Source organism: Populus trichocarpa, chromosome 13, assembly GCF_000002775.5.
Source record: "Populus trichocarpa isolate Nisqually-1 chromosome 13, P.trichocarpa_v4.1, whole genome shotgun sequence".
Taxonomy (NCBI): domain Eukaryota; kingdom Viridiplantae; phylum Streptophyta; class Magnoliopsida; order Malpighiales; family Salicaceae; genus Populus; species Populus trichocarpa.
In genome coordinates, this window is record NC_037297.2 from 5,681,274 (window position 1) to 5,695,625 (window position 14,352).

Below are 14,352 nucleotides of genomic sequence, written 5' to 3' on the forward strand. Positions count from 1 at the left end.
ATCGTTTATTGCCTGTCTTCTCCGATGGAACATGGGCAAATATCAGTTTAGATGGCATTATTGCAGACGTTCTTTCACCATTTGTATGCTACAGACTCAAGAAACTTGGTGCCTCAACCTTCCAACTCTTTAAATAACGAGATAAGAAAATGGTCAGAATTTTCCTCTTCCAGTACTTCTCTTCTGAACAAATCTTTCCAATCCAAAACATTTACGGTACCTTTTCAATTATTAGGACTAGGGCTGTTTATTAAATTATCAAACAGAGGTTTGGTTTGCTTTTGTTCCTTAAAAGACATCATGGTTTAATTTATGATCTGAATTGTATTATATCACATGTTGTATGATTTAAATTTACAGTTTCACGTGTTCTTGAGTACGTACTAGAAATTCAACAAGTGGAGAGACAGATTCAAAGGAAGGATGAGCAGTTTCTGGGGCAAAATCTCCTGGAAAACAAAAGCCTTTGCCCTTGCTTTTTATAGCCATGTACATGTCAACTTTTACCTGTCTGAAAGGAAGAAAAAGAATTCCTATTTCAATTATGTGTTTCTGCCAAATTTCCAACAAACAGTCTTTAATTTGTGCTCGGAAAACAGCAACAAATTTCCTGTATTTTATTAAAAAGGACAACAAGGAACTACTACGTACAATCTTTAATTTCCTCCGAATTTCATATTTCAATCAGCTTTTCTCCTCTCTCAGTTGACATTGCAGTACAGAAAGAGAAAGAAATTAACAGAGAAGAGAGAATGCATGGGAACCGTGACAAGAGGGAAAAAAAAAACCCAAAATTTTTCATCAGCTATAACTCATCAACAATCAAGAGATATTATGAATGAATCGCGCCGTTGGATTTGAGAAGACGAAATATTTGAGATAAGATCCCGCGGTAACCATTTTTGGCTAAGAAAAAAGTCTCCAGGCCAGTCAAAGTTACTGGTTACTATTCATACATAACAGTAAATTTTGTAACTTCTAATTTAGTCCCTAAAATCTATAATTGTTTTAAATTGGGTATTAAACTTTGATTTATCATTTGATTTGATAAATTATAATCAAAATTGGTCTTAAATTTCCAAATTTGACACTTATATTTTATTTTTACAGTAGAAAAATATCTATATTAATTTATTGTGATGATCTAATATTAGTTAAATGGTACTAGTTTGTGTGAAATTGCAAGCAACAATGCATTATTTTTGTATATATATATATATATATATATATATATTTCAAAATATGAAACTGATATCAAGTCATCACAAATCAAATTCAAGGGAAGAATCAGAGAATTGTTTTTTTTTTTTTTAAGAATATTTCAAATAAAGATTGTATTCAGTCATATATTTTAAATATAAAACTCTTATCAAGTCATCACAAATTAAATTCAAGGGAAGAATCAGAGAATTGTTTTATTTTTTTATAAGAATATTTTAAATAGAGATTGTATTCAGTCATATATTTTAATTCAAATTTTGTACACATTTGCTTGCTTAATTTTCAAGCACTAAGCACTCAAATTTGTGTCCACACGAGGTTTGGTAAATTTAGTTCGAAAAACCTATTTTTGCATAAAAATACCTAAAATATTCTACGAAATTCAATAATTCCATTTTCAACTCCAAGTATCTTTAAACCGGTCTTAAAACTCAAAATAAAATTAAGTCAAAACATTTTTTGGATTTATATATACTCTTTCAAACATGATTAAAGGCCCAAACCACTTTCATTAAATCCTTGTCTTTAATATAAACCAATCAACACCAAAATTAGCCTTTTGTAGTAAGGATACGGCTAGCCAAAATCTTTCTTTATCCCCTTCTTTTTCAATAATTTTCTCTTTTCTGTTTAAAGTTTTAAGGACTAAAACACAAAATAAATAAAGTTTTTATGACAAAAATGTAAGAAACTAAAATTATAGAGACCGAAGATGGAAAAAAACTTCGAGGACCATATTGTAGATTTTGGAACATAATTGAAATTGCAATGTGTAGATGTACAGAACAAGAAAAGCCTTCATTTAGGAAAAGTCTTTCCATTTTAGCTTTAGTTTTAACTAGACATGGGCGCCCTATGATGGTGGTTGTAATATTATTTTTTAATAAAAAATGATGTTTATACAATGCAAGCGTGATTTAAAATAAGAAGAAGAATCTATAACTCAAATAGATTCTATTGGTTTAAATAAGTTAGTTTTATTTTAATTAGATAATAAAAAAATTAGAAATAATAGTAAATAAACCAAAATTAAAAAAAAATCACAATAACTTAAGATTAAAAACCTATTTTTAAAAGGAGAAAAACAATGTAATTTAGTTTGCAACTAATTAAAAATGAAAGAACAAAATTGAGTAAAAAAAAAGGTCAAAGAAAAGTAATTCAAGTTAACCCGAGTTAGCATGACAGACATATAACCTGGATAATAAGGGGCGAGTAAAGTCGGGTTAACTCGTGGCCCAAGTCATGATATGGGGATAACCCAAAAGAAAATAAATTGAAAAAAACCATAAAACTCATTAAAAAAATAAGACTGAATGATGAAATCAAAAAAGAAACTAAGTTAAAAAAACGATGTCAATCTGCATTAACTTTTCAAACTCGTAACCTTGGGTCTTTAGACCGGAAGCACCGTGCATGAAAAAACCGTGAAGCTAATCTCAAACCAATCAAATATTGAAGGACAACATCAGAGAAAAAAAATCAATTATACAAAAGGATTCAAAATAAAAAAAAATAGCAATTAAAAAAATAAGGATCAAAATTGTAATAAAAAAATAAATTAAAAGATAAAATTTAAAAGAAAAATTACTTTAACAAAAGGACAAAAATATCAAAAGAATGAAAACCAAATTGGAAAGAAAATAGTATATCATAAATTTGGATTGAATGATGAAATTGAAAACAAATAGAAATTGTACAAAATGCTAAAAAATTATAAATCAAAAGAATAAGGACTAAATTGAAGAAAATAATATATCATAAATAAGGATTGAATGATGAAATTGAAAACAAATAAAACTTTTACAAAAAGACATAAAAAATAGAAATCAAAAGAATAAAAACCGAAGTTGAAATATCAATAACTAAGAAAACAATAATGAAATTTTGAATTGTTAGCGTGATTTTTTAGGGAAAAGAAAAAAGAAAAAAAAAACCCACAATGACTATTTGTTGTACCTCCACCACTATGTAGCCACCCCATTTGGAGAAAGATATCGCGATGATTTCAACAACATGATAAAATCATATTTTTGGCTACTAAGAGGCGGCAAACGCTATGCCAAAAAGTCATAGGCACTTCCCACACGCTGGAGCGTGCAATGCACGTGCTAATCACATTTCCATTTTATTATTATTTTATGTTTATTAAAAGATTAAATTATTCTCAAACAAGTTGATAATAAAATGAAAAGACAAAAAAGCCCCTGAACACAAGCTTTAAAATTTTTCTTTCAAAGATAATCGAGCTATTTTACTATTTTTAAAAAAGTTAAATGACATAAAAGCTCCCAAATGCTAGTTTCAAATATTTTGCTTTTAAGGAAAAATTACTAATTCCATTGAACTTCCAAAAATAGAAAATCACAATCCCACCATCGATCAATCTAATAATGACCAATAGCTCAAGCAAAAATATAAAAATACCCCCAACACCACGTGCTATTGGTATTTCTTAGAAGGTAAAATGGTATTTACATTGTAGCCGTGGATAGTAAAATGTGTGACCATTATGTTTTTGCTTTCTATTTTAGCTTTTTTTTATAATTTAATTTTTATAATTTAACTTAATTTTTAATTTTAATGTTAATTAATTTTAATTTTTAATTGATATTCTGGTGCCGTAGAAAAAAATTGAAAGAAAAGAACTTTTTTGTGGGTGTGTGGATAACTTCAAACTAGATTATTGGTGTGGGTTGTGCCGAGGGTCGGATTAATTTTTTTAAAACATAAAAATATCTAGTGTTTTCTAGTAGAAAAAAAAAATTAAACCGTATAGAGATTGACTCGATGTGACTCAGTTGACTTGATGGGTCCAAAGACAACCCGAATGACCGATAAAAATGTAATTTGACTCAAAAGAATTTCAAGAAGATATTTTTTTAAAATGTTGAGAAGTTAATATATTGGATTGACTTGGATCAACCCACTATGAGATTGTTATAATTCTATAAAAGCAAATCAAAACAAATTATAAAGCTACATTCTCAATCAACCTAATGTTAAAGGATAAAATTGAAATTGTGTTATTAAAAAAAGATAAAAAAATTCGAGTTAACCTAAATTAACCTATCAAACTTGCAAATTAGGTTAAAAGACTGGGATAAACATATAGAAAGCAAATCAAAACAAATTATGAAATTTATTTTTCAATTAACCCAATGTTAAAAGATGAAATTTTAAAAAACTTAATTAAAAATATGACAAAAAAAGGAAAGACTCTCATCAACTCAGATTAACTCGCCAAACTTGCGACCTAGATCATGAGACCATGATAATTTTATAAAAAATAATTTGAAATAAATTATGAAGTTTAATTATGAATCAAGTCAATGTTGAATGATGAAATTAAAAAAGGATAAAAAACTCAAGTCAACCTGAATTAACCCGTCAAAGTCACGACTCGAGTTATGAAATTAGGATAATCTCATAAAAAACAAATTACAAAACTCATTGTTAAAGGATAAAATAAAAAAATACTAAAAAATAAAAATAAAGCACTATTTTGATATAGCATCTTGTGTGGAGGTTGGAGGTGTTTAGAATTATGGTGTTTAAAATAACTTTTTATTTGAAAACAGATCTTTTTTTTAGATTTTTTTTAATTTTTTAATATCAACACATCAAAATTATCAGAAATTATTAAGAAAATATCAATCCAATGTTTTTTCAAGCCAAAAACATTCTTTAAAAACAATTAAAAGCAAAAACAAAAATAACGCAAAACACTTCTTCATTTAGTTTTTGTTAATTAATTAAAAATAATAATACCCTAATTAGTATAATGGATAAAATGGAACTCATGGTGTTTTAAATAAAAATAAAAGGGGCCAATTTAAAAAAATACCAAGTCCATCAACTAAACTTGGACCCAAACCCGACCCACCAAATCCCTCTTCCTTCTCAAAATTTCCCAAAGCAAAACAAAACCCCAACAACAAAACCCTACAGTCTCACCATCGCCACTGGACTCCATCGCTGAACACCCCCCCTATAAATGAAACACACCTCTCCCGTTTAAACACCGCCACGGCCACAACCATCACAGGAGGCTACTGCAATTTTTTTTTTAAATGACGCTCCATTCAATAATAATCCAAAAGCTACTAACCACAAACGCCCATATAGGGCGGCGAGTGGCAGCCCACCACTTGAAAATTTACACTTATGGAATGCGTAATCAAATCTCCATTATCGACTCCGATAAAACTCTCATCTGTCTCCGGAATGCTGCCAGTTTCATTTCTCATTTGGCGCGTGATAAGAACGCAAGGTTCATGTTTGTGAATACGAATCTTTTGTTTGATGAGATAGTGGAGCAAATGACAAAGAAGATGGGGATTTATAGCCCAAGAGATAACATTATGTGGAGAATGGGTGGTTTCTTGACTAATAGTCATAGTCCTAAGAAGTTCAGATCAAGAAATAAAAAGGTTTGCCCTTTCTTTACAATAGGCTCCTTTTTCTTTAATTGAATTGTAAATATGAGTGTTTTTTTTTTTTTTTTGTTAATTGAATCCAAGTTTTGGGTTAATGGGGTTTTTATTTTTTAACGATTTTGAGGGTTAAGCTGCTTTTTATATTTTTTTTCAAATTTCAAGTTTTGGGTTAATATTATTTAACGGTCCCTTCTATTCTTTTTGCTTTTAAAGCCTTTTTTTTTAATTGTTTGATGATTGTATTTCTTTTATTTGTGCTGTTAAGGTTTGTTTTGGGCCAATACAACCGCCAGATTGTGTAGTGGTGTTAGATACGGAGAGGAAGAGCTCGGTGATTTTGGAGGCTGATAGATTGCAGGTTCCCATTGTGGCTTTGGTTGATTCAAATATGCCATGGGAGATTTATAAGAAGATTGCGTATCCAGTGCCTGCTAATGATTCTGTTCAGTTTGTGTACTTGTTTTGCAATATAATTACCAAGACATTTTTGCTTGAGAAAAAGAAATTGAAAGCACTAAAAGGACATATTCGTAAAGAAGAGCGAGATCTTTCCACCAAAGAATCGAGGTACTATAGAATTTACTTAATTTGTTAACCTCTGTTTAGGGTAGTGCCTTATAAGGTGTGTTGTGTAAATAATGTTCATTGCAAGAGAATAATAGAAATCACTAATGCTGCGTTTTGAAAAAGATAGGAAGATCCTTGGTTCAGTTAATTATATTGTTGGGATCAATTATGGATGGTGAATGATGTACATGTACTGATTGATATGTAGAGAAAAACTTGGACTGATGTTGCTATTTAGCCTAAAGCAGGAAAATGGGTATAACGATCTATACTTGAGTGATTTTTTGCTGTGGCAATAGAAGCTCTATGATGTGAAGGATTATGTTTTTTATTGGTTTGATTAAGACCACTGTTTTTAGTGTCATATGATTGTGTTTCTCACAAGTTTATTTTCATCCTGATGTAGAAAATAGCTATAAACTCAGATGAGAATTCAAGTTTCGGCAGATATCTATTGTGGATGGTGTACTGCAGAGAATTCTTTAGGTTCTCTTATATCTGTTAAGCGGGACACTGGTCATTTAAGATTCAGTTGTGCTATGGTGTGCTTCTGTTGCCATCTTTTATTTCTAGATAGAAGGCTATTCTCAAATTATGGTCCACTGAAATGGGTCCTGGAAGGAAAAGGTTAGGGCAGTCCTACCCCTTCAGCATCTAGTTGCTGTTAAGATTCGAACACACCCTTTAGATTCCAAGTCCAAGACTCTACATTATTACCAAAGAAGGGCTTCTTCTAGATGTTGCATTTGTCATTCTAGTTGAGCTTTTATTGTCTGTTTTGGGATGTGCAATATAGATTCTTATGATATCGTTCTTACTATTTTGATTCATGTATAAAGTACTTGCTTTTTTGCATTATAAGAGAAAATTGATATCATCTTTGGATGAGAGTAAGTTGTGGTATTTGTTTATGGAAGATATAATGCTAGTATCATGTTTGCTAATGTGTTTTTATTTTTAGTTTTTGTTTCCATATGGTTGTGTGTGATGGAGTTAATATATCATGTTTTTCAAGTTGTTGAGGTTATTAGTCCGAAATTTGATTATCTAGAAATGTTTGTTTATTATTGAAATTGGTCGAACTGGCTATTCATTAGAGACTTGGACTAAGAGAGCATACAAAGCTTTATCCCCTAGTTATCTGAAGTACAGAAAGCAAATTAGTGCAAGGTTTTTAAATCTTTTGCAGAGTTAGGGTATAATGTGTTCAATATACTGTTGGGTTCTTCTTGAATCGATATTGGGGTCCTGGCATCTAGAATTTAATATTTATAGAACTATGTGATTGGCTTTTCACTTGAGGTTTTGTTACGACCTACTTATGTGTGGTTTGGTACTTTGGTTGATATGACATTAAATTGTGTTTTGAAGCAAGGAAATCCAAGAAAGTGTGCAAAGCAAGAACATGAGCAATATCAGCTCTCTAATTGGTGAAGTGCTTGTTGTTCCTTATCAGAACTTAGCACCTGCTTCTAATGGTAATGGTTTTCTACGTGACATGATGACTTGTTTAAATTAAGAAGTTAAAGAATATTTTAGTATGTTGTGTCCCTTTGTTCCTTTTCCCTCTTTGCTTGTATAAAAATAATTTCCTGGGTTGAATGCAGATATTGCAGAAATTAAGAACCTTTTGGACAAGATTGTCGTGGTGAAGTTCAATGACACTTTGGGAACAGCTCTAGGGTTTAATGGCCCCAAGTAAGCATGAATCCTAAACCTAGATAATTCATACTACATTATCTTCTGTGCATCATATAATTTGATCTTTTGAAGGATACATGATGAATGGGTTGAATTTCAACAGTTGGAGTAATTTAGTCCTATCCCTAAACAGACAAAGGCTTGTAGAGACATGTTTGCTTTGTACTTTATCATGTGTTAAATTTATGTGGCTGTACTCATTTTTTTGCAGGTCTTTAATTGGAATTCGTGATGGTTTGACATCTCTTGACTTGATTGTTAATCAAATTCAGGCAAGATTTCTTTCTTTTGTATATAGGTTTTATTTTGTTATCTTTGCTCTGACATATCCCACTGCTAAATATCTGCAGTCTCTCAATTTGACATACGGATGCCATATCCCTTTGGTGCTTATGAACACTATCAGCACTCATGATGATTCCCTGAAGGTGATTTGTCCTTGGCATCTCCTCTTGGAACTGTGCTCATATTCTATCAGAATCTACTCATTGAAGTTTTCATGTAGGCTTTGGAGAAATATTCCACATCAAATGTTGATATTCTTCCTCTTAGTCAGGTGTGCAATTTTACCCACGTTTGTTTGTTTAACTATACATGCCAATAGAATTTGTTGAAGGCATAATTTATAGCTCACCTATACCATGATTGCATTTATGCAGGGCCAACATCCTCAAAAGAAATCTTCCAGTGGACAGAGCAGTGCAGATGAATTGTAGACTCTCACTACCTTTTGTTCTTTTAACATATTGAAGTTCTAAGTGCCCTGTATAAACTCTAAAAACCCTTGAAGTTTTTCCAAATTGTTCCTTAATGCTCAAAGAAAGTCAAGCATCAAGTGCTGCAGCATTAGAACTATTCTTAAAAATGCTAGCTGTTTTTAATAGCCCACAATGCTTTACTACTAGAGATAATCCATCTTGAGAAAGCCAGTATGATAGTTGGTTTTTTGAATCTAGTAGATTTCAACTTCTACTAATAGCTGGCTTGAGCACTCCTGTACCTCTATTATATCACTTTCATAACTTCAGCTCCTAAACATTTCTTCCTTTCCTTCTCATTCCCTGGTTTGTGGTTGTCTCATAGTTTCATATTGGTTTCTGAGGTCTGTTGTCTTGTCAAAGTGCTTGTAACGTTTGCTAGAATCACATTTAAATGACTAATTTTACTAGCTATGACACTTTCCTCTCCTAAAAATTCTTGGCTGCACCTCAACTTTTACATGATTATTTTTTTCCCCTAAAATATTGACATTTCTAGTTTACTGTTCAGTGTTTATCAAATCAATCCATTTACCATTCTATATCTGCTGAACTGGGACATTCTTTTTGCTAATCTTGGGTTCAATCTCAATAATGTTTCTCTTATAAATTTTGTTATATTTGACCCAAAGGTCTTATTTCTTCCATCAAAAACTCTTGGAAGTGCTTTGGTGAAAAATACACTACCTCAGAGAACTTTCGCTACAATATTACCTTTTCAGCTTCTAATATGTTAATTCTGTCTTGAATTTCATTTGGCCATAGGGCAAAACTTTCCTGATGATTGTTCTCTCTCTATCTCTGATTTTTCCTTTTCTTTGGGTTTATATGAAGGTATCCATCTGATCATGCTGCAGCCTTCCTTTCCCTAATGAAAAGCAGCGGAACTCTGGATGTATTATTATCACAGGTACACAATTCTTAAGGATATTACACTACTTGCTTATGTGCTTTGCTTTATTTCATGTTTAACTCTTGCAATTTCTGTTGTCAATTTTAACTGTGATCTTTTTATTTCTTGTCCATTAAGTTTTTTGGGTGTATGTTCATTAAAGGCTATTGATGCATTTTGTGTTACCAATTATAAGATAGCATTATTGATGCATGAGCTTGCAAACACGTTGTAAATGCAACATTAGCAGGTGACAAATATTAATTATCCTTGTTTAAAATGTTCATGGGCTACATTAACCAAAAAAACAAGGATAGGTCTCAAATAGGAATTTGAGGCTGAGTACATGTGTTGCCATTGCTGTTGTCCCTACTTCTTATTACATGATATATAAAAAGAATGTAATTCATTTTTCTGAAATGGGCAATAAGAGTGCATGCTAGCAGAGAACAAATAACTGCTGTTCTGAACTTATTTTCCAGGGAAAGGAGTACGTACATGTGGTGAGCTCCGATAATGTAGCTGCTGCTGTTGATCCAAGTACCCTCTTCAGTTTGTTTATATATCTCTTTTAAAGTCTTGCTTTTAGCTCTTTGTCCTTGTAGTTTTGATTATTTAATTTCTTCAAGTCTTATTTTAGCTCTTTTAACTGTATGCCTTTTTGTCATTTCTTTTTCTATACTTAAGAATCATTTTTTTTTCATTTGTGCTCCTTGAGTGTTGATTCAGGAATCATGAGTCATTTGAGCCAAAACAATATTGAATACTGTATGGAGGTACTCAAACAATGAATTTCGTTAGCACTGCTGCTTTGGCTCAAAATCTGTGTTTAATTCATAATGATTTTCAGGTGACACCAACCACTTCATATCTTTCAAAAAGTAAAATGGTCAATCAGCGGCAAGGAATGTTTGAGGTGTCACCTTCACTTCCACTTCTTTTATAATGCTTCATTCTTTATTTAGACACTTTTGAATTGTGGTATGTTTGGATAATTAATAATAAGAATTTTGATGAATGAAGATGCTAAAAGATTCAACACATTTTCTTCTGTTTTTTCCTTAAAAAAATAAAGTACTAAAATTTTAGTAATTGGTATGTTCAAGGAATAAATTGGTATGCAGGCTGCAAATACAAGATGCATCTAAATTATGTTTATCTTGAATACATGTCCTGCTAAGCTTGCACAACTAAATTATTTTTGGCTGCAATTGTCAAATCCTCATCCTGATTCTAATTCTTATTGACCAATAACATATTCTATTAACTTAAGCAAAGGGCTTGAATGTCAGCAGTTTTGACACAACAGCTTTCTACCTCATTTAATTATAGAGGATGCATTTATAATGTACCATTGTTGAAGATCACAATTTGGTTAGTCCTAAAATGGTACATGAATTACAGACTCTTCTAACATATTAAGTATTCATTGAGTGATCAGGCTGTTTGGTGGCCTTGAGGTTCTGTTAAATCAATCGGCAGTACCTTGTGTGTTTGGTGGTAGCTAACAATTTTTATTCAATATATGTGCCATGCAGCTTGCAGAAATAGCGCGAACACATCCTAAAGATGTAAGTTCTGATTTTCGTTTTCCTTTCTGCCTTTGCTTTTTTGAGACTTGTATTTGGTAGAGGAGTGGATCCCATTGTTTTCTTCACTTCTTTTAATGTTAAAATCACATTGGGATGCCTAAAGTTTGTAAGATAATTATGATTAGCTTTGTTTTATGGCACAATGCTATATTCATTTATTGAACAGCTTTTTTTTTTTTTTTTTACTTCAATATCATGATCATTCATGAAGTCAACGGAGAAGTTCAAGTTTATCGACACAAGAAGTTTGTGAGTTACCTATATACTCCTATCAACTCCCTTTATAAAGCAGGCAACAATGCTTCATCCTGTAAATTTTTTTGTTTTGTACAGGTGGGTGAATTTGAAAGCAATCAGAAGGCTTGTAGATACCAATGCCCTGAAGATAGAGAACCTGTCTGTTTCAAAGGTGTACCTTTATTTTACACACTGAGGGCTTATACTTATTAGATAAAAACCAGGAATTATTGAAATGATTTGTTTTTAGGAAATGGAAGGTGATCAAATGGTTTTGCAAGAAACAGCAGCTGGTTCGACAATACAGGTATTCATATATATTTTTGTGTTTTGTTGAGAATTTTTTGTTAACTTCTTGTGCTCTATAACTAATGACTGCTGACATCTTATGATTTTTTTTATTGAGCCAGTTATTTGATAAAGCCATCGGCATTAATGTCCCTCAATTTCGGGTTGTGCAACTAAATGCAACATCAGACTTGCTTCTTCTTCAGGTTTTGGACATGACCATCTTGGCTATGTTATCATTTTCCCACTGAATAAAAATACTACCGATTTGAGATTTTTATGTATGTATTTCTGCAGTCAGATTTGTACTCCACCTCTGAAGGCGTTTTAGTTCGGAACACAGCTCAAGCTAACCCTGCAAATCCATCTATTGAGTTGGGACCTGAATTTGAAAAGGTGACTATAATTGTTGCTAGGTTATTGCTTTATTTGTATGTTACCAGCACTTAATGTTCTTGTGTTCTTATCTCAGGTCAGCGATTTTCAACGCCGTTTCAAATCCATTCCTAGCATAGTTGGATTGGATAGCTTGAAGGTAGCTGGTGATGTGTGGTTTGGAGCTGGCGTGATTCTTAAGGTATTTTCAACTTCCAATCCTTCTATCGAATTTATGTAATATGTAGTTATGTCTTGCTGCCTCGTTTTCTAAAGTTTTTAAGATGCATGTGCGAGGGTGGATTTTGTATTTTTTTTTAAAGTGGACATAAAACTCTCATTTCATGTGCGCGCTGATTCATCCTGAAGTGTAGTGGAGAGCTGACATATTTGTGTGTGTGTGTGTGCATATATATGGATACGAATTTTTATTTACACATTTATCAATTGCATTGTATTGTCGTATGTGTTTACAGTTGTTGTCCATGAATATTTACAAGACTAATTTTGAATGGTAGTGCATATCAAAGTTGCAGACCTTTCTTCATTACCTTCAATTTGTTTTGAATGATGGAAGGTTCATCTTTGGCTAAATGTTGTGCTTGTTTTGTTATTGTAGGGGAGAGTAAGTATTGTTGCAAAACCAGGGGTGAAACTGGAAATTCCTGATGGTGCAGTCCTTGAGAACAAGGTATATGATTGAAACTCCTGAAAGAACTTTTCTTAACGTAGAAATTAAAACAGAGTGAGAACTGTGAAGAAGGCATTAGTGATTGGTGAGGGGTTGGTTGGTTCATCTTCCTTTTCTTTCTTTAACCTCTTCTTTTGTGGTTGTCCAGGATATCAATGACCCGTCAGACATTTGAGATGGATTCTATATACTTCGTAATTTTGATCAGAGGGCCAAAATTTGTAATGGGTGATTACTTGTATTCTCTGTTTGGTAGATGAAAAAAACGTCAAAATGTGTAATAACAGGGCATTTTTGTTTCTGATTTTTGCACTTTTAACATATAAAAAGAAGAGCAGCAAACTAAAGGGAAGCTCTCTATTTATGCTCCAGTGCACTGGCATTTCGCAATTAATAAAATGGTGGTTGCAATCTTGCTTTTGCAAATTCAAAGCAGGAGCCCTATCGACTATCCTTCTCGAGTGAGGATGCACTTGTTATCACTATCATTCCCTCCGACCATCAGGTATATTGGGTCCTTGTGGATGATGGCAGCACAATAAACATTCTCTGTGAAAGTTTTTGACCTAATGAAAATTGATGCCTTCAAGTTACCCAAGTTACTCCAGGTTAAGACTCTTGGTAAGGATAGAGGGGAAAATAGTGTTTGTTTAGATATAGCAATCAAGGTAGTGCTAATCTGAGTTATCTTGATAAGATAATGCTACAGAGGCTTGAATTTTGTTTTTTTAGCAAAAAAAAAAAAAAATTGATGTTTAGATGCTGCAAATGCTATTTTTAAAATAAATAAATTTATGACACAAGTTATAGACATGATTGAGTAGATTTGATTTTATTTTAATTAGATGATAAAATAAATAGACAATAATACTAGATGGATTAAGTTTAAAAAAATAATCATGATAACATAAAAAAATAATTTAAAAGAGGATTAACGATATAGTTTAATTTTGAGTTTATTAAATACAAAATGATGAAATTGGGTAAAAAAAATCTAAAAAATTAGTTTGAGTTAACACGAGTTAGTGTGATAAATTTGTAATTCTAGCAATCAAGGTTGAGTCAATATGAGTTGTCTTGATATATTTGCGATCTAGGTTATGAGATCGGGATAACTTAATAGGAAAAAAAACAAAGAAAATCATAAAGCCTATTTTTTTTAAAAAAAATATCAATTCGAGTTAACCTAAGTTGGCATGATAAATTTGTAACCTCAGTAATCAAGGTTGAGTTAATCTTAGTTATCTTGACAAACTTGCGACTCGGGTTATGAGATCTAAATATCTCGATAGAAAGAAAACAATGAAAATCACAAAGCCTATTTAAAAAAAAAAAACAATATCAACTCGAGTTAACTTTTCAAACCCGTAACTCAGGTAATTGGACTGGAAGCACCCTTTCTAGAAAAAACATGAAACTCATTTCTCAATCAATTAAATGTTAAGGATGAAATTGAAAAAAAAATCAATTATGCAAAAGAATTAAAAAAGAAATAACAATTAAAAGAACGATGGTCAAAATTGAAATACAAAACAAATTTGATATTTGATTGAAGGGTGAAATTGAAAAGAAAGATCAATTTAACAAAAGG

General features: G+C 31.7%; 1 protein-coding gene across 2 annotated transcripts; it reads left to right on the top strand.

Annotated features, from left to right (window-relative positions):
• The first annotated feature begins 5,091 nt into the window (after positions 1-5,091).
• LOC7493860 (UTP--glucose-1-phosphate uridylyltransferase) lies at positions 5,092-13,132 on the top strand. Of its 2 annotated transcripts, none has more exons than XM_024584021.2 (21): positions 5,092-5,654; positions 5,926-6,227; positions 7,599-7,705; positions 7,835-7,925; positions 8,140-8,200; positions 8,279-8,356; positions 8,434-8,484; positions 8,588-8,640; positions 9,521-9,596; positions 10,061-10,130; positions 10,308-10,354; positions 10,429-10,494; positions 11,117-11,149; positions 11,382-11,419; positions 11,504-11,579; positions 11,658-11,714; positions 11,818-11,901; positions 11,993-12,091; positions 12,168-12,272; positions 12,690-12,761; positions 12,910-13,132. In XM_024584021.2, exons 1-21 carry the CDS (start codon positions 5,295-5,297, stop codon positions 12,934-12,936), a joined length of 1,953 nt encoding a protein of 650 aa, XP_024439789.1. In that variant the 5' UTR covers positions 5,092-5,294; the 3' UTR covers positions 12,937-13,132. The 2 variants fall into 2 exon arrangements, with proteins under 2 accessions (XP_024439789.1, XP_024439790.1); XM_024584022.2 differs by having other exon boundaries at positions 5,093-5,654; positions 10,061-10,118.
• The last annotated feature ends 1,220 nt before the right edge of the window (positions 13,133-14,352 follow it).